The following is a 24,149-nucleotide window of genomic DNA, read 5'->3' as shown; positions in this document are numbered from 1 at the left end:
CCACCTCATTTAGACCTTTGCTTCCGTAATAACCTCCAACTGGTCTTCCTATGTCTTTTCTGTCCTCGTAGATTCTTACTTAACAAGGCTTTGCTGCTGCCTCTCAGTGCTAGAGAAGACAGAGTTGGTCACTCCCTAATGAAGCCTCACAGTGACATAGGGCATGTTGATGACATAATTATCAAGACTGTCCCACAGACTGAGCATCCTTGGCCATTGCCCTCTAAATGATGGTACCCTCTCTCTCCAGGTCATCTATTTGTATTATTAAAACTCCTCTCTGCTCCCGTGCCAGTTTGCAAATAGCGCATTAAGGTAATGGTCCTATGCCCTATTTGAGAACTACTTTTATTCCTGTGGTTTTTCAACTGGGGCCACAGATACAGCTTCAGAGTTCAAGTATTCTGTATGAAAAACTTTAAAAAATTGTGTTTAAATAATCTTTTAAAAATTTGATTTAAGCACTTTCTGAGTCACCTGGATGACCCAATGCTGACTTGAAATTCCAGGGTCCCCTTTGGTTCTTCTATTGACCGTTACATTGGCTCCAAGTCATCTTCCAGAGCCTCAACATTTCAGTTTCCATGTCAGCTTTTAACCCAGTTCTTGGGAGCCCAAGTTGGCAGGTTTTCAAGTTTAAGGAACACTGGGCTTCTCCCTTATGGTTGTACAAGTTTTTCATAGTATATGGGTACTAGGCAGGGCCACCTTGATGAGCTCTTACAGAGTCTCTACGAATTTACCATGGCATCCACCCTTGGGGCTGCGTTTTCTCAGAGAGGTTCTCTTGTCCGATTCTCACAAGAGTAACGTAGGGTTGGCATTGGCTCTAGGCATACGTTGTTCCCAGATTAATTGTTCTAAAATGTAACTATGTTTATAATGCACCTCTGTTTGATTGTCTCCTGTTCTTATCTGAATTAAGAACAGATTCCTTCTCTGAGCATGTTCTGCCCTTTGCTCCAGCTACATCCCTCCTTCTATTTTGCACTCCAGACAAGCTGGATCTGGATACACTGTGTTCATTCTGGCTAATCTGCTCCTCTGCGTGCTCCTCTCCCCACTGGGAACACGGTGCCTGCCACCCATCTCTGCCTGGCATGGCATTGGGCTTTCAAGGCCTCCCTGCCAAAGATGATGCTTCCATGAACAGTTTGCATGCTTCTCCCACCCCAGCTAATGGCATCTCTTCTGAGAACTAGCAGGATGTGATTAGAGGAAAATAGTCTTGGAGCCCAGGATATCTAAGTTTGACTCTTCCTAGCCAAGCCCCTTTCTCTTCATCTATAAAGCACAAAAACAAACCCCCACAACAGAAACACCTACTCCACATCTGCAGAACAGTTTTGAGAATGAATTGCATGGCTCACTTCCTGTCCCAGGCAAGGTCCTCCAGAACTAAGCATTTCCTTTCACTTCTTCCTTGGAACTCCCGTTACCTCTACTCTGACAGACTGTCTCTACTTTTATGGCTTTTCGTGCACTTTGCTTTTATACACTTTCTGAGTTTTTGTCATCCCGCCTAATAGACTGAAAGCTCCTTGAAGTAAAGGCTGCATCTTGCTCCTCCTAATCTCCCTATAATGCCTGCCACAGGTGTTGCACATAATTAGTGCTTAATAAATGTCTGTGGAATGAAATTGGAATTTTAATCCTCTCAAAGCTCCCCAAGTCTGTTAGAAAGATACCCTTACTAGTCCTTCCGTAGCAGCAGGCCAGGAGAGCTCTGAGAGAGATGGGGAGAAAGAGACCTAGACCTGTCTGGGTAAACTACAGAATATTTTCCCAAGTGGATCCCTTTTGTACTGGAGACCAACACTTGTATGGAAAGCCTGTGGATTTCAGTTGTGTTACTCCTTAAATCGTTTCCCTTTGGCTGGTGTTTGTTCATTTCTAAAGAAATGATGGGTGTTTGTGGGTTTTCCTTAATTTCTCTTTTCATTCTTAAGCTTTTTCATTTTATCCCCATGGGCTCATCGTTAGATGTCAAGCATGTGAAATGCCCGTAAGGATTTTGGGCTTTCTTACAGGATGGTCCCCGCCTCTAAGGGATGCGAATTGGTGCGAGTTGCCGTTCACCCATGCTGTTACTGTGCTTAGTGCTATTTATTATATATTGCTACTAGTAAGTAGGGCAGAGTATTTTCTTAGGTTCCATACTCTTGATAAGATGAAATTCTCACACGGGACATTGAGGCAGTTTCGGGCCTGTGTTTGATGATGCCTCGTTCAGCCGCAGAAAATGAGTCATCACCACTGCTTCCTACTTTGAATGATGTTTTTCTCTTTCAAGCTGCACTCAGTGGAAGGCACCTCAGTGCCATCTTGGAGTGGGCAGAACTTCGAGAAAATTTGTCATAACCAGGAAAACAGTTTTAGACTCCGTGTGATGTTACTTCTTTTAAACCTCTACTATTAGCATCTCCATAGGTTCTATTCAGAGGTCAGACTGCATAGCGATACAATATGTCCATAGAGGATGGGTCATTACTGCCCTGGTGTAAAGATGCAAAAGCAGCGGGGAGGGGATAGCTCAGTGGTAGAGTGTGTGCTTAGCATGCATGAGGTCCTGGGTTCAATCCCCAGTACCTCCATTGGAATGAATGAATGAATGAATAAATAAATAAACCTAATGACCTCCCCTACTGCCTCCAAAAAACAAAAAAGATGAAAAGCAAACTAAACTATTGAGCTTCTGTACTTGGGCCTGGAAGAGCTCACTCTGGTTAGCTTGTGGTTATGACATAAGCTCTATCACTTTTGAATGGGAGAATTGATGATGGAGAAATGAAAAATTCTTAGTAATATGTCAGGATGGATAATCTTTTTTCCTAAAATTTCTCAAGACAAGAACAATAATCGGAGTGTTGAGCAAACTCTGTTTTCCAGAGGGCTGTGCAGAGCACGGAGATCAGGGGTCAGAAATGAGGTGACAGTGAGCAGACGCAGAGCAGAGGTTGTGAGTAGCTACCTGAAAGCCTGAGGAGCAATGGGCAGGTGAAGAGGAATTCTAGAATATTCTGGTTCAACTCCTGCACCATCTCTTCAAGAAAACGTACAGGGAAGTTGTGTGTTACTCAGCAAGGTTTCTGGAACTGCATTTGCATTTTACTTGATGTGTCATTGAACCTATTAAGCCACAAGGTAACCCAGCTATGTTAGGGTTACCACAGAAAAGGTCTCTCAAGGCTTGAATTTGCAGAAAGAATAAGAAAAAAGGAAGGAAAGAAGGAAGGAAGGAAAGAAAGAAAAGAAAGAGAGAGGGGAGGGGAGGGGAGGAAAGAAAGAAAAGGAAGACTGTCAATGGAAAGATTGAGAACCATGGTAATTCTGAATTTTATCATCCATTCATCTGAAGACTGAGCAGAGCCAAGACATGCAAAAGGAAGGAAAATTAGTAACTAAAAAACAAGAAATTTCACAGAATTGAAAACTTGAGTTGCGTATGAGGTTGGAATTTAAGGAATTTTCATTAAACAGCATTTGTACATAAATATTTTTTTTAAAAAAAACACCATTAATAGCAATGAGCTCAGTGTATGGTGACAAAGCTGCACAAGACAATTTGACATGGTGTCTAACCTCAGCACATCCCATTTGGCCACCTGTGTCAAATTTAAGGTGCATGACTTGAACAAAGAGTGAATGTCCCTGATGAGTATCATGCCTGTTTCTCTCCTACAGTTACGGAAATGCACTACTCTCCATTAAAAAGGAAGCCTTATCCCAAGGGCAAGATAACTTAAGCTGGAATGAAATTCAGAATTGTATTGATATGGTTAATATTGAAATTCAAGAAGAAAATGACCGTAAGTATGGAACACTTCCCTTCTCTAGTTACAGCGGGAGAGTAAGGTTTCTGGACAACATAGTTCTCTGAATTAGGGCTGTAAATTTGTGCTCATGGAGCCCTGGTTGAACATACTCCCCTAACATGTATGTGTGCATTTATGTTTAAATGTTATTTCTGTAATTCTGTCTCGACATACCATAAATGTTACAAAGCAAACATAAAAAGACATAAAAGGATAGAATAAAAACACATAAATACAGGTCCTAATATTTTCTTATTTATTGGTACTTGAGAGATGACTGCTCTCAATAACTCAGCTTTTTAAGCACTTAGCTTTATTTTGACCTTTGATTTGAGCATTTCTCTGAAATACAACACAAGTTCCTGCCCTCAGAAGACATGGCAACACACTCTAACTGTGGTTTTATGATCACAAGTCATGGTGATTTGCTGTGTTTCTAGAACTTGTGAGCTCCCAGCATGAAAGTGGATAATCCCAAGAAAAGATGCCCTGAGACGTGCTTTCTTAAATGTCAGCTCACTTCCTTGTTATTTGCCTCTTACTTGTAAATAGACTGAAGAATGAGGAGCTATGTAACTTAGGCAATCAGTATATTTGCTCCTTTTCTGTAATGTAAATTAGCAAATTCAAGCTTCAAGCTGGCTTTTTCATCATGAAAGCAAACCAACCACTGCTATCTTCTTTGGCTTTCTCTGAGCAATTTGACACTGGAGTAGGGTTATTAGTGTCCTAATGACCTTCATTCTACTGTCCAGCTTTGACTTAGCTTTCTAACTCACTAGCTCCAAGTTTGCCAGTAGAATAGGCAGATCCTTCCTTAAAAGTTTACAATGGTTTGTTCTAGTTTGTTTTGGTATGGTCTTACAACCTAAGTGTCCATCAACAGATGAATGGATAAAGATGTGGTATATAAGTACAATGGAATACTACTCAGCCATAAAAAAAGAATGAAATTTTGCATTTGCAGTAGCATGGATGGACTTGGAGGGCATTATGCTAAGTGAAATAAGTCAGACAGAGACAGACAAATACTGTATGGTATCACTTGTATGTGGAATCTAAAAAGTACAACAATCTAGTGAATATAATATGAAAGAAGCAGACTCACAGAGAGAACAAACTTGTGGTTACCACTGGGGAGGAGGGAGGGCTAATATAGGGGTGGAGGAGTGGGAGGTACAACCTACTGGGTGTAAAGTAGGCTCAAGGATGTATTGTACAATGTGAGGAACATAGCCAGTATTTTTAATATTGTTGTAACTGGAAAGCAACTTTTAAAAATTGTATTAAAAAAAGATTCATAAATTGCTTAAGCTCTACACTTATTCTTTATAAATGTAAACAAATTTTATGGTGTTTTGCTGTACTTTGTCTTGGTATGGTCTTAACTCTGATCTTCTAATATTGTGTCATATTTTATTATACTAGAATCACTCTTGAGATAAAAGGTATTTGTTGACTTTGTTAGTTAATTGTATTTGAATAGTTTCCTTCTCTTTCTTGACTATTTATCCTATGAGCACTGTTCCCAAAATCAACGCTGGGTTTGATTTTTTTGTTGAACATCTCATTCTCGGCTGCTAATAGAGAACAGGGTCCAGGTGTGCTGCCTTGACGTGGTGTACCAGAGATGCCACTGTTAGACTGATTCCTGAACACTTTTTTCACTTCGTCCTTTTCAAGTTGTGTGCAGATCTGAATGTCCTCTTTTGTGACCTCATGACTTTCTGCTGCCTCTCTGCCTTTCCTTTCAGTGAATCATTTTGAAATCCCTGCAGTCAGGTGGCTTCCCCACCAGCCACTTAGCTCTTTCCTGACACATTGGGAGCTGGTGGCTTGCCAGATGTTAGTTAAGAGGGGAGCACTAACTTAAGCAGATGTTCAGCATCATTAGTGACGAGGAGGAAGGGGAAATGGCGGACAGCACTGGTGTGTGTGTCCCATTACAAAACTCAGTCCCCCAGCCTCCTACCCTTCTGCTTTGCTCCTTGACCACCAGCTGCACACTCCCAGTCTCCTGCAGCAGCGGTTTGGGTACCATGTAAGGGTAGGACGCCTCTCTTTGGGTAGAAAAAACACAGGATCACGTTCCATCTTTGTTTTCTAACTTTTTCCCAATTCTTTCTGGCAGTACCCGCAGACCAGGTTTGCTTTGGTGGTTTCTGTATGTCCTGCTTATACAGGTGAAGGTGTGAGTTCTCAGTGCTGAACAAGTGTAGTTTTACTCTCATTCTTGACATTGATTAAAAGAGAGGGGGTGGGGGAGGTGCCATCTTGTCCCAGATTGTCATATAGTGCCTTTGCTTTTACCAGGAAAAGAAAAACAGTAACATAAGTATAACTTAAAAGTGAAGTGGTCTTTTGTAGGTGGATATTTTTAAGCAAAAAATTCTGCATTTGCATGACATTTATCTAGGTGACTGTACTAGTAAGTTATTCTCCATGGGACATACCACACATGGGACATTTCACATTTCTTTTAAGCATCTTGGCATGAAGAGCATGTGTCATCACCAGAGTAATTATTTTAGAGACTAATATATCCTTTCCAGAATTGGGGGGCCTTAATACAAAAGATTTAATTTCTCTGTCTTTTGGATTGTTGTTTTGTGAAAATGGAGTATTTTTGTTTACATTTCTTGAAGTATTGACTTTGATACCATATATTTAGTTAATTGCTTTAAAATATAAATAAAAATGTATAGCATTGCAAGCAGGCATGAATTGTGCAATATAGAAATTAAATCATCTGAAGGAACTGAGAATTTTTCATGGACATCTTGAAAGTACATTACTCTCCCCACCCCATCCCTGCCACACACTCCAAGGTCTATTCCTGTGTCTGAGTTGTGGTGTGGGTGAGGCATGCAGGTAATAGGAAATGGTAGATATGGAGGATGAATTTAATGGAGGAGCTGCTAAATGCATTTCCTCAGACTTGGATGCTTTGTTGATTTCTTAATGGAGAGTTCACTTCTCCCAGTTGAGCCATAGAGGAGTATTATTTTAACCATGTAGCTTAAACAAGGAGGTTTTCTTCCTTCTAATTATTGCTTTTGAAATTTAGTAGGTACCATTCTTTGTTGATTACCTTATCAGCTGTCTCAAAACGGGAATGTCCACTCTCTCATTGGACTAGAATATCCTAGTATCACATGGTGATTTAAAGAAGTGGGCCATGGACTGAGGCTCAGCAGTCTTTGCTCACGCGAGATTTTCTCTTTACTTGTCAACAGAGAAAGTGATGCAGATGTGCCCAGAGGGCTTCTGGGAAGGCTTTTCAGCTCCTGTGAGGTCATTTACTATGACATCAGCAGCTTGTGTTCTTAGAAACGCCCCGAAAACTTAAGCAGGTGATTTCAATCAAGTCAGCTGGCATGCACTCATTCCCAGGTGATCGACTGTTAGGAACACATTCTCTTTCTCAGATGTAGTTCGGTAAAGGTCATTTTTGGATGGGATGTTTAAAAGTACTTAGAACGGTCTACCCAAGGGAGTGTCCTGAGAATGACATAAGTGTTCTGTGTTCTCCAGTTTATAAATATTGCAGGGTAAAATGATAATACCTTGTACGTAGATAGTCCTTAGACTTTCCTGATCTTCCAGTATTTTGAGATGACGTAGCTTGCATGTTAGAGAAATATTTTTGCTTTTTCTTCATATGTATTGGAGTGTTATAATTTGGAATAATTTTGAGGCATGTTAGATGGTCCCTTTCTTCCTACAGGTAAATCTTTTCATTCTTAACAATGGTCTTTATGGGGTCATTTATTCAGAAGATACTTAGCTAAATATTTTACCTTAATTTGAATGTCAAGATAAAGATGCTTCTTAAAAATTATTAAAATTTTTATTAAGTATGTATTCTATTTCATGGCATATCACATTTGTAAGTGGCTTATGATGGTTTTTGATGAAAAATAACTGACAAAATGAGATAATGTTTGGCTTTAAGAATGTTTATTTTGTAAGCTTTGTGCTTGTTAATGTTTAGTTTCCTTACTAATTCTTGTCCATCACACTAACCTGGGAAACAGAAGCCCCCTGTTAGTGTGTGACTATGTGTTTATGTGTACATTTGGGTACATATATTCAAGTATCATGCGCTCATACGTAAATGCGCTATAGCATTTTATGACTGGTTGATAGTTTATTTTTAAGAATAAGGTGGTATTATTCAGCCATAAAAAAAAGACAACATAACGCCATTTGAAGCAATATGGATGTCCCTGGAGAATGTCATTCTAAGTGAAGTAAGCCAGGAAGAGAAAGAAAAACACCATGTGAGATTGCTCGTATGTGGAATCTAAAAAAAAGAACATAAATACAAAACAGAAACAGACACATAGATGTAGAATATAAACTTGTGGTTGCCAACGGGGCAGGGGGTGGGAAGGGATAGACTGGGATTTCAAAATTTGTAGATACTGACAGGCATATGCAGAGTAGATAAACAAGATTATACTGTATAGCACAGAGAAATATATACAAGATCTTGTGGTAGCTCACAGTGGAAAAAAATGTGGCAATGAATATATGTATGTTCATGTATAACTGAAAAATTGTGCTCTACACTGGAATTTGACACAACATTGTAAAATGACTATAACTCAATTAAAAATGGTAGAAGAAGAAGAAGAAGAGGAGGAGGAGGAAGAGGAAGAGGAAGAAGGAAGAAGGAAGAAGAAGAAGAAGAAGGTGGTATTGAGAAGTGGCCTCCACACAGATCCCTTTTGCTAGAGTTTCAAAAATTTCCAATTCCATAGCTTGGCTTCTGTGCTTTTCATTTCTAGATCTTATAGTTTCTGTCCTAAGACCCTGTGGTGTAATAGAGATGGTAGAAAGTTAACTGGTGGCTGTACTTATTCATCGTTTAGTACAGCCATGAATTAGGGCTCCAGATGTTATTTTACCAGCTAGCATTAGAGAAACAATTCATGATGTTAACTAGCCATACTTGAACCTTAAAAATATCCCCAAACGTGTAGGACTTTGTTAATTTCTATGGAACCTGCCTACACTTCCCAGCCACATGTGACCATTTTAACTAAGTAAAATTAAATAAAATGTAAAATTGAGTTCTTCCTTCGTACTAGCCACATGTAAATGCTCATTCGCTACACGTGGCTAATGGCTACCATATTGGACAGCCGAAGTGCAGAGCATTTTCATCATCACAGAACATTCCATTGGATAGCATTGAACTATCTTGTCCTGGAGAGTCACTGTGCTAACACTTAACACTGTAGGGAATTGTTTGATTTTGAACTGTCTCTGTTTTGGCATTCTTTACGGAGTGGTGAAGTAGAATAATCCAAATTATAGACTGTATATCCAATTCTCTTTGCACTTCAGTTTTCTTTTTGTACATCTCTGTAGTACATTTTTCCAGCTCTGATATTCTATGGTCCCATCATCCAATACCTTGGCATTATTGTCTAGTGAAGGTTGCACTAGAAAGGAGCATCTCTGCTGCTACGTGTATGTCAGGTTATCTTCCCTTTTTATAACAGCTTTATTGAGATATAATTCATATACCATAATATTTACCCTTTTATTGTGTTTTCATTTTTTATGTGTTTAAAAAGTTGTACAACCATCACTGCTATCTAAATTCAGAACGTTTTCATCACTCCAGAAAGAAACTTCATACCCATTAGCAGTCACTCTCTTTTCCCCCTCCTCCCATCCCCTAGCAAACATTAATATACTCAGTTTCTATTGATTTTCCTATTCTGGATATTTCATATAAATAGAATCATGTAATACGTGGCCTTTTGTGTCTAGCTTCTTTTATTTAGCATAATGTTTTCAAGGTTCGTCTCTGCTGAATCATGTGTCAGTGTATTTCACATTCATTTCTAGGTCAAGTAACATTCCATTCTGTAGATGGACATTTTGTTTATCCATTCATCAGTTGATGGGTGTTGGGTTGTTTCTGCTTTTTAGCTATTATAAATACTACTTCTGTAAACATTCATGTATAAGCTTTTGTGTGACCATATGGTTCCAGTTCCCTTGAGTATATACCTAGGAATGGAATTGCTGGATCATATGGCAGTTCTGTGTTTAATATTTTAAGGAACCACCTGTTTACCAAGGTGAGTACCATTTTCCATTCCCACCAGCGTTGTATGAAAGTTCCAGTTTTACCACATCTTCACAAGGCTTGTTATTGTTTGTCTTTCTTGCTGTAGCCATCCAGGTGGGTATGAAGTGGTATTCACTGTGATTTGGATTTTTGCATTTTCCTAGTAACTAATGATATTGAGCATCTTTTCATGTGCTTATTAGCAGTTTGTATATCCTTTTTAAAGAAATATCTGATCAAGTCCTTTACTCATTTTAAATTGGTTTTCTTTTTTATTAAGTTGTGTGAGTTCCTTGTATGTCTGGTGTGCTCGTATATCAGGTATACAGTTTTTTATCAGATACAGGACTTGCAGGTGGTTTCTCCCATTTTGTACGTTGTCTTTGCTTTCTTTGATGGTGTCCTTAGAAGCGTAAAAGGTGTAATTTCTTTAAATAGGTGGTGTATAGTATTGTATCAGTTACAGATGTACAATATTTAAAGGTTATACTCCATTTATAGTTACTTTAAAATATTGGCTATCTTCCCTGCGTTGTACATGTAGTTTATTTTATACATAATAGTTTTGTACCTCTGAAAGGTTTAATTTTTACATCGTCTCATGTATTCACTTTTTGTTTTGTTTATATTTTTGGTGTTCATAGCTGAAAAGTATGGCCTTAACACAAGACCACAAAGATTTGCTCTTATTTTCCTCTAAGAGGTTAAACACTTATAATTTAAACTTTTATGTCTAGGTCTGTGATCCATTTTGAGTTAATTTTTGTGTATGATGTGATGTAGGGAATTCGCCTTCATTCTTGTGCATGTGGACATTCAGTTGTCTGTGCCATTTGTTATGAAGATTATTGCTTATACCTCTTGCATTGTCTTGGCACCCTTGGTCAAAAATCAATGTAAATGTAAATGTAAGGGCTTATTTCTGAACTCTAAATTCTATTTTCATTAATCTGTATGTCTGTCTTTATGTCAGTATCAGATGGTATTAACTTTAGCTTTGCAGTAAGTTTTGCAGATGGAAAGAGGCCTCCAACTATATTTTTCTTCCAACGTTGTGTTGGTTATTTCTTGTTCCCTTGCATCTCCACATGACTTTTAGAATCAGCTGGTCAATTCGTGTTTTTGGAAAAAAAAAAGGTCAGCTGGGATTTTGATAGAGGTTACACTGTATGTGCAGATCAGTTTGAGGGGTATTTCCATCTTGACAATATTAAGTCTTTATCCATGAATGTGAGATGATTTTTCCATTTATTTAAGGTTTTTTTTCCAGTGGTGTTTTGTAATTTTGAGTGTATGTCTTGTGTTTGTTTCGCTAAATTTATTCCCAAGTGTTCATTCTTTTTGTAATTGTATTTGTCATTGGAATATGTTATAAATGAAATTCTCCCTTAATTTCATTTTCAGATTGCACATTGCAAGTGTGTAGAGACACAGCTGAGTTCTGTTCGTTGACCTGCTGTGTACACCTTAGCCGTTTTTGTTGGTTCTCACAGTTTGTGTGTGTGGTTCCCCGCCCCCTTCTAACACAATCTTTGCTGTAGGTGATTCTAGAAAACTTACAATGTGCTGCAACTTGAAAGGAAATTTTTTCTTCATTTTCTAGGAATTGTAGCTGTAGGGTACATCAATGAAACCATTGATGAAGGAAATCCTTTGAAAACCTTAGACAGTCTGCTGTTACCCACTGCCAAGATTAAAGATGTGGACCCAGACTCTGCCCAGCACTACCAGGATGTTTTGTACCATGCTAAAACTCAGAAGGTCATGGTAAGTCTTAGTAGGTGTGTTTCTTCTAAATTTACAGACCCGGTCAGGGAGAGGGGTAAGAGAAGGTTTTTTACCCCATTTTTCCTAAAGCTCATGAGCTGCTTATCTGTGTCTGTCTGGATAATTTACTTAGACTTCATTTCGTTATCATTATCTGTTAGATGACAATAATGATACTTAATTGGTAGAGCAGATACAAATTATTATGTGGACTGTATGAGATAATATACATGTACATAAAGTACCTAATATCGTGTCTGCAAATAGCAGACATGCTATTTGGATCAGATTGGAAGTTAATAGGGCTGGTACTTTCCTGGTGTCAAATGTGAAGAGCAAACCAGCTTCAGAGCTGACAACTGCTTCCACTCTTTGACTAAAAACTCAGCTGTGGGTGAGCTCTTGTCGCAGTGCAAGTCACTGGATATTTACCAAGCACATACTGCAGTCAGAGTGTGGTATGTAGCATACAGTAGGGGAAAGGGAGATACAGGGAACATGTGATACCATTTGAATGTTCTATCTTTATCCTCAAGATGCTTAGAAGTTACTGAGGCTCTATGAGGCATTCTCATAGAGAACAGTTAAATAGCAATAGAAGTGAATATGTGGCAGTGTCATAACAAGAAATGCTCAAAGTGTCAGAGATGGTTAGAATTTCTGGGAATTGGAATCCTAAGAGGTGTGGAGAAGGAACAGGAGCTGTTCCTGAAAGACAAGAGAGAGTCGGTTAGGTGTGAGTGGGAGGCAGGATGATGCAGGCAGCTAATGGCAGAGCGAGGTGGGTACCAGCTTGGTTTGTTCTAGGCATGGGAGGAAGCTGACCTGGCCAGGTCCCATGGAAGAGCAGAGGGTTTTATGTGGCTGCACAGTTTGTACTGTCGTTATGAGACATGCTACAGATAGTAGCCACTTTGCAAGACTACTGGGCTGAGTGGAGAGGCTTTTCTGACCTGTCACTGATGCCACGTGGGACCTAGCCACTTGTAGCTGCCGTGTTCCCGGGTGCAAACCCAATCAGAAAGAAGTGGGTGTCTCGTTTGTATAGGTCTTTAGAACCCAGGAACTGCCTCATCTGGAACAGGAAGAACATCTTTGGTTAGAGCAATCATTTACTGAGCACCTGCTATTTGCAAACATGATATTAGGTACTTTATATATATATATATATATATATATTATCTCATACAGTCCACATAATAATTTGTAACAGCTCTATAAATTAAGTATCATTATCATTATCTTACAGATAATGAAACGAAGTAAATTATCCAAAGCTATCCATGAAGTAATTAGTTCTGGACTATGCCCTGGTCTGATTCAGAGACCTGTATTGTGGAGCATTAAGGCAGCTGGAAAAGCACATTTATTGCCGCATTATTTATAATAGTGAAAAACCAAAAAGAGCCTGAGTGTCCATCAAGAGGGGACTGGTTACATAAATTGCAGTACATCCATACAGTGAAATACTGTGTGGCCATCAGAAAGAATAAGTGGATATTGCTAAATATAAAAAGCAGGCTTCCACATGCAAAGAAATGGGTCCATGTATGTATGCTTTTTGTGTATAAAATATTTCTGGAAGATGAACTAGAAGGCTGGTGTCGATGGGACTTCCTTTTCACTCTGTTTTCGTACTGCTTGGATTTTTTATTTTTTATGGAGTGCATATGTTACTCAGTGTTCTTAGATTTTCAAAAAACAATGTAAACAACTCACAAAAGGCCAGTTCCCCCAGTAACTTCTCTAGTTTCTGAAACAAGACCTACCGCCCTAATACAGGTGTTCCCTTCACAGCAACTAACTTCACCTCGCATCATTAGAAATATTTTGACACCATCCAGCCTCTAGGAATACAGAGAAGTGGTTGCCTCTGGAGAGGAGAATTGAGTGGCTAGGGAAGAAGAGGATGTATTTTTGAATCTTTTTCATTTTGAACCATTGCCTGTGATGTATTACCTAAGGAAAAAGAAAATTCTCCCCAATAAAAATTCGGGGTGGAGGGCATAGCTCAGTGGTAGAGCATGCGCTTAGCACGCGTGAGATCCTGGGTTCAGTCCCCAGTACCTCCATTAAAACAAACGAACAGACCTAATTCTCCCCCACAAAAAATTTTAAAAATGAACAACCTAATTACCTACAACCAATTAATTAATTAATTAAAATTCAGTAACAGTGAAAAAACAACAATATAAATCCTATTCATTCCACATTACTAAATGGCCTCATCAGAGCTGAAGGAAATACCCCCCCCCCATGGTGGGACCGTCTGTGCTCCTTGCCCTCCGCCAGGGGTGGCAGCAGCATTATCTCTGTGCTTCATGGATGCCCTCACCTAAGTCATGCTCATTTGAGCCTCGCAGCCACTGTGGGGGTGGGTGCCGTCTCAGCTGGTGTGAAGGGACCTGAGGCTCAGGTTCGGTGCCAGGCCAGTGAGTGGGAGGGAGGGTGAGGCTCCGGCCAGGCGTCATGTCCCCGCACCCCAGGGGGAGGAGAGAGGACCCTGTCAGCTAGGACGCCTGAGCTGCCGCCTCTGTTCCCACTGCTGTGGCTGAGGCCGTAGCACATGGCACAGCACTGGAAGCTGAAGTTACTAGCTTGGGAGATAGACAGGCATCATTCTAGTCTTGGCTTTGGCACAAATTAGCTAGAGATTTTTGTCAAGTCACCAAAATTCTCTGTGCTTTGATTTTCACTTGTGCAAACTGAGACTAATAGTGCCTGCCTTCTAGGATTACAGTAGGCTTAAATGGTTCTGTAGTAATTTTTAAAATATTTTATCAATTAACATATAATTGTACAGTTAATTATGAAGATGTATGTGTGTGTGTAAGTGAAATGCATTTAGAATGAAGCAGCTCACCCAAAATAAGTGCTTAATTAATGTAGCTGGTGTTATTGTTGGGCACTGCTGGCTGCCACGTAGGCACACGGTCTGTTCTGTCCACAAGCTGGGATCTGCTGGGTACCAGACACAGACATCACACGGAGACTGAGGGCAGTGATGTGAGTTGGTGAGAATTTTTGGTTCTTGGTTAATGATATTTCAAGTATAGCCTTGTGTAGGCACCAAATTCCTACTGGGTCTTTTGCGGAAAGACTGACCTATGGGCAAAGACAGACATAGATCTGGATTTCTCTCTACCCACAGCCACATGGGGGTTTGTCCTTGAGGTGAGCTGGACTTCACAAATCTTTCATAGGCAGGCAGGGACGGTCCCCTCCTGAGCACCCCAGGCCAAGGGCTGTAGATAAGTTGGAATTCCACAGCACCTGTCCAGGGCACTCGGAGTCTCCCCTGGGTGTCTGTGCTCTGCCAGCTCTCTGTGGGGCATCCAGCCTAAGTGTGAAAGCACTGCTTTAATAGTGTAATCAGAGCATTTAATAAGAGCCAAGGGATCTGGATTAGAGCTCAGGCATTAAACTACTTCTGACCTATAAATTAGGGGCTTGAACTACATTGGCAGTAATTAAGAGACCAAAACTGCTACTATTCCAAGCAGTGAATCTGATTTGGTTACACTGCTACTTTTAAACACATGTTTCTTTCTCTTCCCATTAATTTTCAAACTTTCTTTTCTCAGCCCATTCTCTTTCCCTAGGGGGGAAAAAAATCTGATTCTATTATTTGGTGGGGTCTCTGTTTTTTAACCTCTGCTGCTTTAATATCTGGAATTTTTCCATTGTTTTTTTACGGGGCTATTCCTGTACCTTGCTTACCAGAGGTCTAGCCTTGGGAAAATAGAGGAAAATTACATTACTGGTGTTTTCAAGACGAGGTAAAGCATGTGCCACAGTGTACAGCCATTGAAAGTCACAATGGATAACATCTTAATAGAATGGATGCTCAGTCTGATGAAAGATTGAGAACAGTGATGTAAGTTGGTGAGAATTCTTGGTCCTTGGTTAATAGTGTTTCAAGTATAACCTTGTCTAGGCACCAAATTCCTTCTGTCTCTTTTGGGGAAGGACTGAGTAGGGGGCATGTTGACATATACTTACCAGAGAACACACCTCCTAGGTCTGTTCATTGGAGACAGTGAATTGTGAGCTATTTTTAAATGGAAGGCCTTGCTTGAGAACGTATGAATTATACCCTCGAAGAAGGTTAGATTTTGCTGTATGCATATTTACTGCATAAAAATTAAGTGTGCTTTTAACAAATGAATATTGCTGAATTTTTCTGTAGGTAAAACTGTATTATAATTGATGACTTTGCAGAAGCCAGATTCTCCTGTTGAACATTTTGTCAGCTTGAAACTTGCTTTAGATTTGTTCTTCTTGCTGACTTTAGTGTTTACCTGATTTTTACCCTTCATGTAACTGCGCGCGCACGCACACACACGCACACACACGCACACACACATACACACTGTAAGTAATCATCATGTACATTTTTTTAACCTAAGTCCAAAGAAATAGGAAACTCTACAAACTCAAAAATATGCATTTAATATGCTTTTTATTGTTTTGGTGGTCACTACAAAGTATATGGTCAATGCATATTCCTGCAGACTTGAAAATTCATCTCAGGAATCCTGCGTGCCCTTAACCACTAATATCCCACCTCCTGTTTAATCTCCAAACTGAGGGAAATTTTGTCATTTACCTATAGGAATATACTGGGTGTTTATAACAGAGTATTATTTCTCCATTAAAAACTATGTATAAGGAACCAAAATAATGGAGCCATTATCTTAAATTTCTAAATGACCTCCTGAGTATATTCTTAGCCTTCTTCTTTTTTTTTCTAACGTGGCCAACCAAAAATGATGTCGTCTCATGTGATACAGAATATGCCTTCTCAGTATGAACTTAATTGGCTTCCATGCTGTTTAGATGCTTTGGGATTTTAGTCTTTCATTCATTCAACCACATGATGTGCACAGCATGGAGCTGGGCTCCAGAGACCCTGAGAAGACTTGGGCCTAGCATTGCTACATGAAGTGTAGCAGAAAGGAGCATAGGGGAGGGAGAGGACAAGCCCCTCTACTACCCCTGATGCTTAATAAGTGTTTATGGAATTAATATTTGTTTATAAATGACCTATCTGTAAATGCCATAATAAAAATACCACAAAATGCTTTGAAGGTTGAGATGAGAAAAATGAACTTCTAGACTGAGAGTCAGAGAAGGATGGTCCTTTGAGGACTTCAAGAGATGGAAAGAATTAAAGCAAACATGTTAGAAAAAGCTTTTCAGTTAGAGGCAGGGGCAGAGAGAGGTGAAATCAAGATCACAGCAAAGCAAGCAGCTCGGCTGGTGCCTGAGTCACATGCAAGGTTTATTGGGAAATCAAGTTAGAACTTCAGTCCTGAATGCCGAGCTAGACATTTATCACTTGTCCACAGCAGTGGAGAGTCAGTGGAGGTTTCTGAACTGGAGATTTTGAGTGATGTGTTCAGTTTGATGTTTGAGGAAGATTAATCTGGCAGTGGCCCTGTAAATGGAGGATAGACTGGCAGTGATGAGAATGGTTAGGAGGCAAAGATGGGACCAGGATAACGGACCCTAGGGAGAGACATTACACACATAGAATCAGCTGATGAGGCAGCCACCAGCATGGGAGTGAAGGAGGCAGAAGAATTAAAAATGAGACCAGATACCAAAAGCTGAGATCTTAACTTCTCCCCGTGCTGCGCCCTTGCCCCTTGTTCCATCCTCCTCCTCCTCCACATCGTCTAAAGTAGAAACCACTTAGAAGTAGGGAAGATGGAGATTTAGAGAGCTTGAAGGACCACTCAGGCAAATGTGTGTGTTGCCGTAAAGAAAGCAGTGGTATGTTTTCTCTTGCATTGACATTCTTAAAATACTGATAGTGGGTTTTTGTTTTTTGGGTTTTTTTGCAAGTTAGTGCTCGTGTCATGTTTTATTTGGAGGGACTACTTCTTAGGAGCTCAAAAATGGAGTTAGAGAATAGAGCTCCTTGCGCTATGCATATATTAGCCCAAGAATGTATGTTTTCACAAATATCTTTTCCATGCTCCCTAAGATGATTTCACCATTGTAAGGTATGCAGTGGAGTGATCTGTGATTTTCGACATGAGAAAGTAAAGGAATGGATCTAGGCAACTATTGAAGCTACCGAGGCACAAAACTATGAGATAGATGAAGTATAAGCCGTCGGTGTTGTCGTAGTAGTAGTTTGCATGGTGAATGATAAGTATAATGTTGCTCGGAGCAAAGCAAATGGTAAAAATCCCAAGAATGAGGAGACTCACCCTAACATTCCACAACCATCTACGGTCGTATGCATTAAGCGTCCGAATGATGGCTGTATAGCAGTAGACAATGACCAAAAATGGAATTAAGAATCCAAAGAATGCCAAGGAGATGAAGTAGTAGAGTTGGAAAGGCGATGAGAACTCGCATGTGTTGTGGACATCATGGCAGGTGGTGATGTCCTGCTGTACAAGGTAGTACTCCTGCTTCAGAAAGAAAAGTGGCAGCATATATAGGGAAACCGTTGCCCACACCAGCCCACACGTTAGCAAGGCATAGGTGCGCTTGGGCAGCGCACGGTAAGTGAAAGGGTGGACAATGGCTAGGTAGCGGCTGATACTGATGCAGGCTAGGAGCAGAATGGAGCAGTACATGTTGCCGTAGAAGATGACTGTGGTCATCCGGCACAGGACCTCTCCAAATACCCAGTTGTTCCCATTGAGATGGTAAGCTATTTTAAAGGGCAGTGTAACACAAAAGAGAAAGTCTGCCACAGCCAGGTTGGTGTAGAAGATGGTCATATGGATGGTTCTGGTCCTGAAGAAGAGCATCCACAGGGTCACCACGTTGGCCGGCACACCTACTGCAAACACCAGGATGTAGATGGCAGGTATCAGTCTGGTACTTAAGGAGCTGCTCAGGTACTCCATGGTAGCATTATTCACGTGGAGATTTGAAACACTTTCTTCAGGGCACTTAATTTTTATGCTTGTGGTGGTTCCTGTCCAGCCTTCTATGGCAGAAAGGGGGAACTCTTCAAAAGAATTTGGAGGAGCTCCACGGAAAGTCTTAATAGGTAAGGTTGGCTCTGCCGAGTTGTCTGCTTTATATTTTATCCCTGTAATTGAAAGGAAGTATTAACGTATGATTTGTTACTGAACCATATCTGTGGTTCAGGAGACAATAAAACTAAATGTTTTATGCTACAAAATTTCAGTGTTTGTAGAGTTTAGGGTCATTTTTATTTAAAAGAATGGTTACAGATCAGGTAATCAACAGGAATGCACTTAAGGTGTATCTTACGCGCCAGCACCATACTCACCCACACGGGAGCACAGACTAGATGACAACTCCTTGCATGTAAGGAGTTTATAGCACTGCCAGAGGAAACAAAAATAGCACATCAGACCCTCAGAGGCTAATGTATTGATTATAAACTGTATAGGCATCCAGACGATAGTTAATAGATTAGATGTTTGAGCAGAATGTCGAGGAAGAGATGCGATGAACAAAGATGAGCAAGGTTTATAAGGAGAGAGAATTTAATAGAAGCAAAAGATTCTGGTAGGTGACAAATGGGCAAAGGCATTGTGTAGGCCGACATGACATCTGGCAATGTCAGATATGTTAATTTAGCAAATGTTTATTGCACACTTAAATGCCAGTGATACAGTTTTAAATAAACACCATCCCTGTCTTCAGTTCTCAGACTAATGGGGAAGATGCACAGAAATACATTGTCTTGTGCAAATAAGGTGCATCTGAGAGACGAATTTGAAAGAGTAAGTTACAGCCAAATCTCTGAAGGCCTCCTAAACTGTACTGAGAAATCATGTGCCTATTCATGCTGCTGGGTTGCACACAGACAAAATTATGAATAGAGGGATGGCTGTTGTGGTAGACCGCATGATGGCTCCCCAAAGAGCCCATCCATTAAATGTCTGGAACCAGAAAATACGTTACTTTATATGGCGAAACCTTGCAAATGTGCTTCAGAGTCTTGAGATAGAATGAATATCCTGGGTTGGCCAGTGGGCCAAATGTAATCTTAAGACTCCTCACAAGAGGAGGCAAGAGGGTCAAAGTTGGAGATAGTGGGAAATGCTACGGTGCTGGCTTTGAAGGTGAAAGAAGGAACCGTGAGCCAAGGAATGCCCATGCCTCTTGAGGCTGATGAAAGCCAGGAAACAGGTTATCCCCTGGAACCTCCAGAATGAGTGCTGCCCTGGTGACACCTTGATTTTAGGATTTATTATTTCCAGAAATATAATAAATCTGTGTTTCAAGCCACTACATTTGTGGGAATTTGTTACAGCAGCAATAGGAAACTAATATAACTGTGATTTGACTTGTGTTTGAGATGACTTGGGTGATGGTATAGAGAAGAGACTAAAAAGATAAGAAATTAAGAGGCAAGGGGACCTGATTTGGAAGCTACCATAATCATTTAAACTCAAGTTGCTAGAGCAGTGGCCGTGGAGAGGTGAAGAGAAACACATGAGACTCTGTAATGGAGACTTAAAGGGACTTGGCATCCAACTGGCTATGGAGACGGTGCGGGAGAAACAGGAAGCAAAAGTGACTTGGAAGGCTGTACTCTAGATGACTTGGGGGAGAGGAGGACGGGGCAGGGGGTTGGGGGGGCCACACAGGGAGAAGCTAAAGGTCTCACTTTTGAGTGTTCCCGAGCTTGAATTGCTGGTGAGCTACTAGTATGTAAAATGTCCCACGACAGGTTAGAAGACTTAAATAAGGAGACCAGCATGTCAGGAACCCAAACGAGAGGTAGGGATTTTTTAGTCTGTGGAGAGACCGGAGTTTAATTTAGTGGGAGTAGTTGAATGGCCTTGGAGAGATGTGAGACAAAGAACTCACACACAGGCTTGAGGGGAAATGCCAGATTTTAAGGGGAAAGGGGACAAAGGAAGAAAAATCAGAAGAAGAAACCAGTAATGTGATCTAATAAGTTGGAAATTTTTTAAAAAGGATAGAATCAGAACTACACGCCGTAAGTATTTGGCATTCCGTGGCATGTTGACACTAATCCTAATTCTTGAAAGATCAGTTTCAAAAACAAGGTAAACCTTAATACTCAAACCTGTTGATCTTTACGTAATTTTCCATAAATTAATCCTTGATGTGGAGAGAAAGCAGATTCTCTCAAATTTCTAATGTTACCTTAAGATAGGCTTTTGCGTTGAATACAAACCCAGTAGTTAAGGATTTAAAATGCTGCCGTCTGCCAGTTACGGCTTTCCGTGTGGCCTCTGAGTTCCTACACGTTGAATACTTGAGGTTAATGTTTAGTAGCAGGGTTCTTCTATTCAAAGCCAGTTTCTCTTCCTGCTTTAACCTCTCCCAGTTCGCCCCCAGGTGAAATCGAAGCCTCCCTCATAACCTTGAAGTTGCAAAGCTGAATTCGGGGTGTAACACAGAGGGAGAGTGTTGCCTGAACAAGCCAGGATGAGGAGGTGTTGCAGTGTCGTTTAAGGGAGGAAAGATTAAAGAAAAGGAAAGAAAAGTCTGGGAAGTGATACTCCCCTATGCCTGTGTTTCAGTGTGAACTTGGAAGGCTTGTTGTGTGACATTTGAGTTCAGCCACACAAATCCTTCTGTTCACTTTTGCATTTTGGAAAATTCTTGCATCTGACATCACCCAGAGAAGTGCCTTTACAGACAGGCACAAAGCTGGAAAACAGCGACTGAAGAACATGCTATTTCCCTTCAAGATCTGATAAGAGAGCTGTTGAAACCAGATGTTTGTCAGTTTTCCGAAAATCCAAGTGGTTGAGCAAGACATCATGCCTCCAAACATGCTACAGTGACTGTGAACAAGGCTTGCTTCCATTTTCATGAGAATTCTGGATGTGAGTCAGCTTGAATAACTCTTTTATTCCTTAGAGGCTGGTTTTCCTCTAATAGTACTCATTGTTAAGTTTTATGTACATATATAAAACTTACTTATTTGAATTTTTTTATACAGAGTTCCATTTTACATGATGTTTCTGAAATGTTTTCCAGCCTGGGAAAAGGCCTTGGAGAGGGACTAATCCAGAGGGTGCAGCCTTCAGCCCCTAGACAATGGGTTCTTGTTCACATTTCTCCCCAAACCCTCTCAAAGAGAGCAAATTCACCGCCTTTCACTTTGTCGCCTTTAAACCCGTCCCCACCTTTTTCACTTCCCCAGACCCCACCAGTGCCTTAAAGGAACTGCCTCCGCAACCCTCTTTTCTTTTGCTTTTCTGCTTCATTTTGGTTCATCCACTCCCAGAAAGAGCACTCTTTTATACTACCGGTAAATCCCACATGAGTTACACTACTCGTAGTGTCACCTCCACAATTCCAACTAGCAGTGTAAACAGCGTTCCTGTGTAGAGGTTGTTTTTTGTTTAATTTTGGTCCCCTCACCCTATCCATTGTTCTCTCGTCCCTTCTCTCCAGCTCCTAACAAAGTTGGCTGGAGCAGAACCCCAGTTTGTGGACACCCCTGTCCCAAATTGGTTAATTTTGGAGCAAGCACAAAGTTACAGGCTAACTTTTTTTTTTTAAGAGGAGGTACTGGGGATTGAACCCAGGACCTTGTGCATGCTAGGCGTGTGTTCTACCACTTGAGCTATACCACCCCCCCTACCCCCAGGCTAACATTTTATTGAGTGACAGGAAACACATAGTTCTTTGGGGAATTACTAATTCATTAGCATCACTACTATTGAAAGCAGACTCCTCTGTCTTTTGGGAAGTACTCTTGTTTACCCCATGTGTGCCTCACCAGGAGGTATAAACAGAGGATTGTTTTTTAATCTCTTGAAAAAATGTTATCTTGGCCAAATCAGAGGAAATTTTCAGAAAATCAAAACCTTATAAAGAAAATGGATTCGTGGCCTAATTGTAGAGCCCTGAAGTCTTGACTCTGCCACAAATGTTTAAATACCAGCAGAGAACACTCCGTCTCTGACAAGATTTGAACAGAATGGACAAACTATATCTGTTCACTTCCAGGAGTCCACCTTTTAATAACTAGAATCAGGCTCTGCCTGTTGGGGTGCAGTCTGTGTGAAATGTTCAGGTGACTCCTGTGACACACACCAGCACCCCCATTCTTCCCCGTGAGACAAGAGCTTACCGCTTTGAAAAGAAGTGCGCGACAGGAGCAGTGTTCCAACTGCTGCGAAGATGACAGCTTTCATCTTGATGATCTGAGTCCTGTTTCTCAAATGTATAAAATTAGGAAGTACGGTTTCACCTCAGTTCATGTGTTGGCACCAAATGGAAACCTGGTTCCCTCTGGACAAGTGTGTTCTCCTGTGTGCTCTGCAGACAGGAAACTTGCCTGTGTCCTCTGCAGGGAAAGGGTGTGACAGCACTCATGTTTCAGTGCGCATGACTCAGGCTGAGCCTCTGAGTGTGTTAAATTAGCCCCGGAAAAAGTCACTTAACTCTTACCCAGCCCTCGTAGTCCATTCTGGGTTGACGCTGTAATTCCCACCCACTGTATTTACGTGTGTTGGATGAATGCCCGGAATAGTCCTTTACAGAAATAAGCTGGGAACAGACGCTGAGCGGCGGTTTGATTTGAGTCTGTCCCGTATCTCATTTTCACCCATTTTAAAAATGAAGTTCCAGAGTATAATTTCTATTTAGTAACTGAGCTGTCAGAAATTATCCTTCCCTTTATCCTCCCAGCTATTTCAAATCTTAATTCCTAAATTCATTACATAATTGTAGATTCAGTGAATCATGGAAAGGAAACTTTTTTTTAAGTTAAAATTATTTTAAGCACTTGACTACGTTGAATATTCTCTATCAGTGTCACATTGGTCTAAATTTGTCGTCAGTGCTTGACCAAAACTTGATTTCATAGTGTTTTGTTTTGCCACAGCTCAATATATTCTGAGCCATTCAACAATCCTATAGAGTCAGATAAAAAGGGCTCCTGCAAAAAAAATACTATTTGATTAAACTAAAATCATAAAACAACATTAAAACGCAGGTGATTCCCTTTATCCCATGGGTTTTGGTGAGCAGGTTTACCATAAGCTTTTTTTCTTAATTGTAGCAAAATATACATAACATAAAATTTACTATGTTATCTATTATTAAGTGTACAACTCAGTAATGGTAAGCACATTCACTTTGTCGTGTAGCATATAAGCTTTTAAAAGTAGTTATATTCTGGAGAATATAATTTAATAATGTAGTTTAAAAAACTGCATTGTAACAAATTTTCCTATAATTAACAAAACAAACACTAAGCCAGAACACCCAATAGCCTGTTGACTATAAAATGCAGCAAGAATCAGAAAATGCAAATTTCATAAGATTTAAGAATAAGAAATAAGGCTGGAAGGAATTGATGTGTGAACTTTTCACATCTTGATTAAATTTCATCACACCAAGAGTTTCACAATCAAAAGTCACTAATACTTCAGCCAAATAATACATGGTAGGACAAACTGAGATAGAATGTTATTTCATTATAGAAATAGTAACCAAAAAAAACACAAAATACTGAAGAGAGTGTACTTATTTCAGTT

The 24,149-nt window shown here is 40.3% G+C and overlaps 2 protein-coding genes across 5 annotated transcripts in view; one reads left to right on the top strand and one right to left on the bottom strand.

Annotated features, from left to right (window-relative positions):
- IQGAP2 (IQ motif containing GTPase activating protein 2) overlaps positions 1 to 24,149 on the top strand; it is a 262,433-nt gene that overhangs the window by 172,023 nt on the left and 66,261 nt on the right. For 3 of the 4 annotated variants that reach the window (XM_072958483.1, XM_072958486.1, XM_072958485.1), the window contains exons 12-13: positions 3,685 to 3,809; positions 11,510 to 11,673. In XM_072958483.1, coding sequence (XP_072814584.1) covers positions 3,685 to 3,809; positions 11,510 to 11,673 — 289 coding nt within the window. Of the gene's footprint in view, positions 1 to 3,684; positions 3,810 to 7,155; positions 7,209 to 11,509; positions 11,674 to 24,149 lie in introns of those variants that run through there. The other variant, XM_072958487.1, reaches the window with a different exon arrangement.
- On the bottom strand, positions 16,363 to 22,990 carry F2RL2 (coagulation factor II thrombin receptor like 2). The gene is made up of 2 exons (XM_006197590.4): positions 22,739 to 22,990; positions 16,363 to 18,733 (listed from the first exon to the last, which is right to left on the bottom strand). The coding sequence occupies exons 1-2, from the start codon at positions 22,800 to 22,802 to the stop codon at positions 17,661 to 17,663; spliced, it is 1,137 nt and encodes a 378-aa protein (XP_006197652.2). The 5' UTR covers positions 22,803 to 22,990; the 3' UTR covers positions 16,363 to 17,660.

This window comes from Vicugna pacos, chromosome 3 (assembly GCF_048564905.1).
Source record: "Vicugna pacos chromosome 3, VicPac4, whole genome shotgun sequence".
In the NCBI taxonomy this organism is placed as follows: Eukaryota; Metazoa; Chordata; class Mammalia; order Artiodactyla; family Camelidae; genus Vicugna; species Vicugna pacos.
Note: the sequence above shows the minus strand (reverse complement) of the source record. Positions and strands in the feature narration are given on the sequence as shown.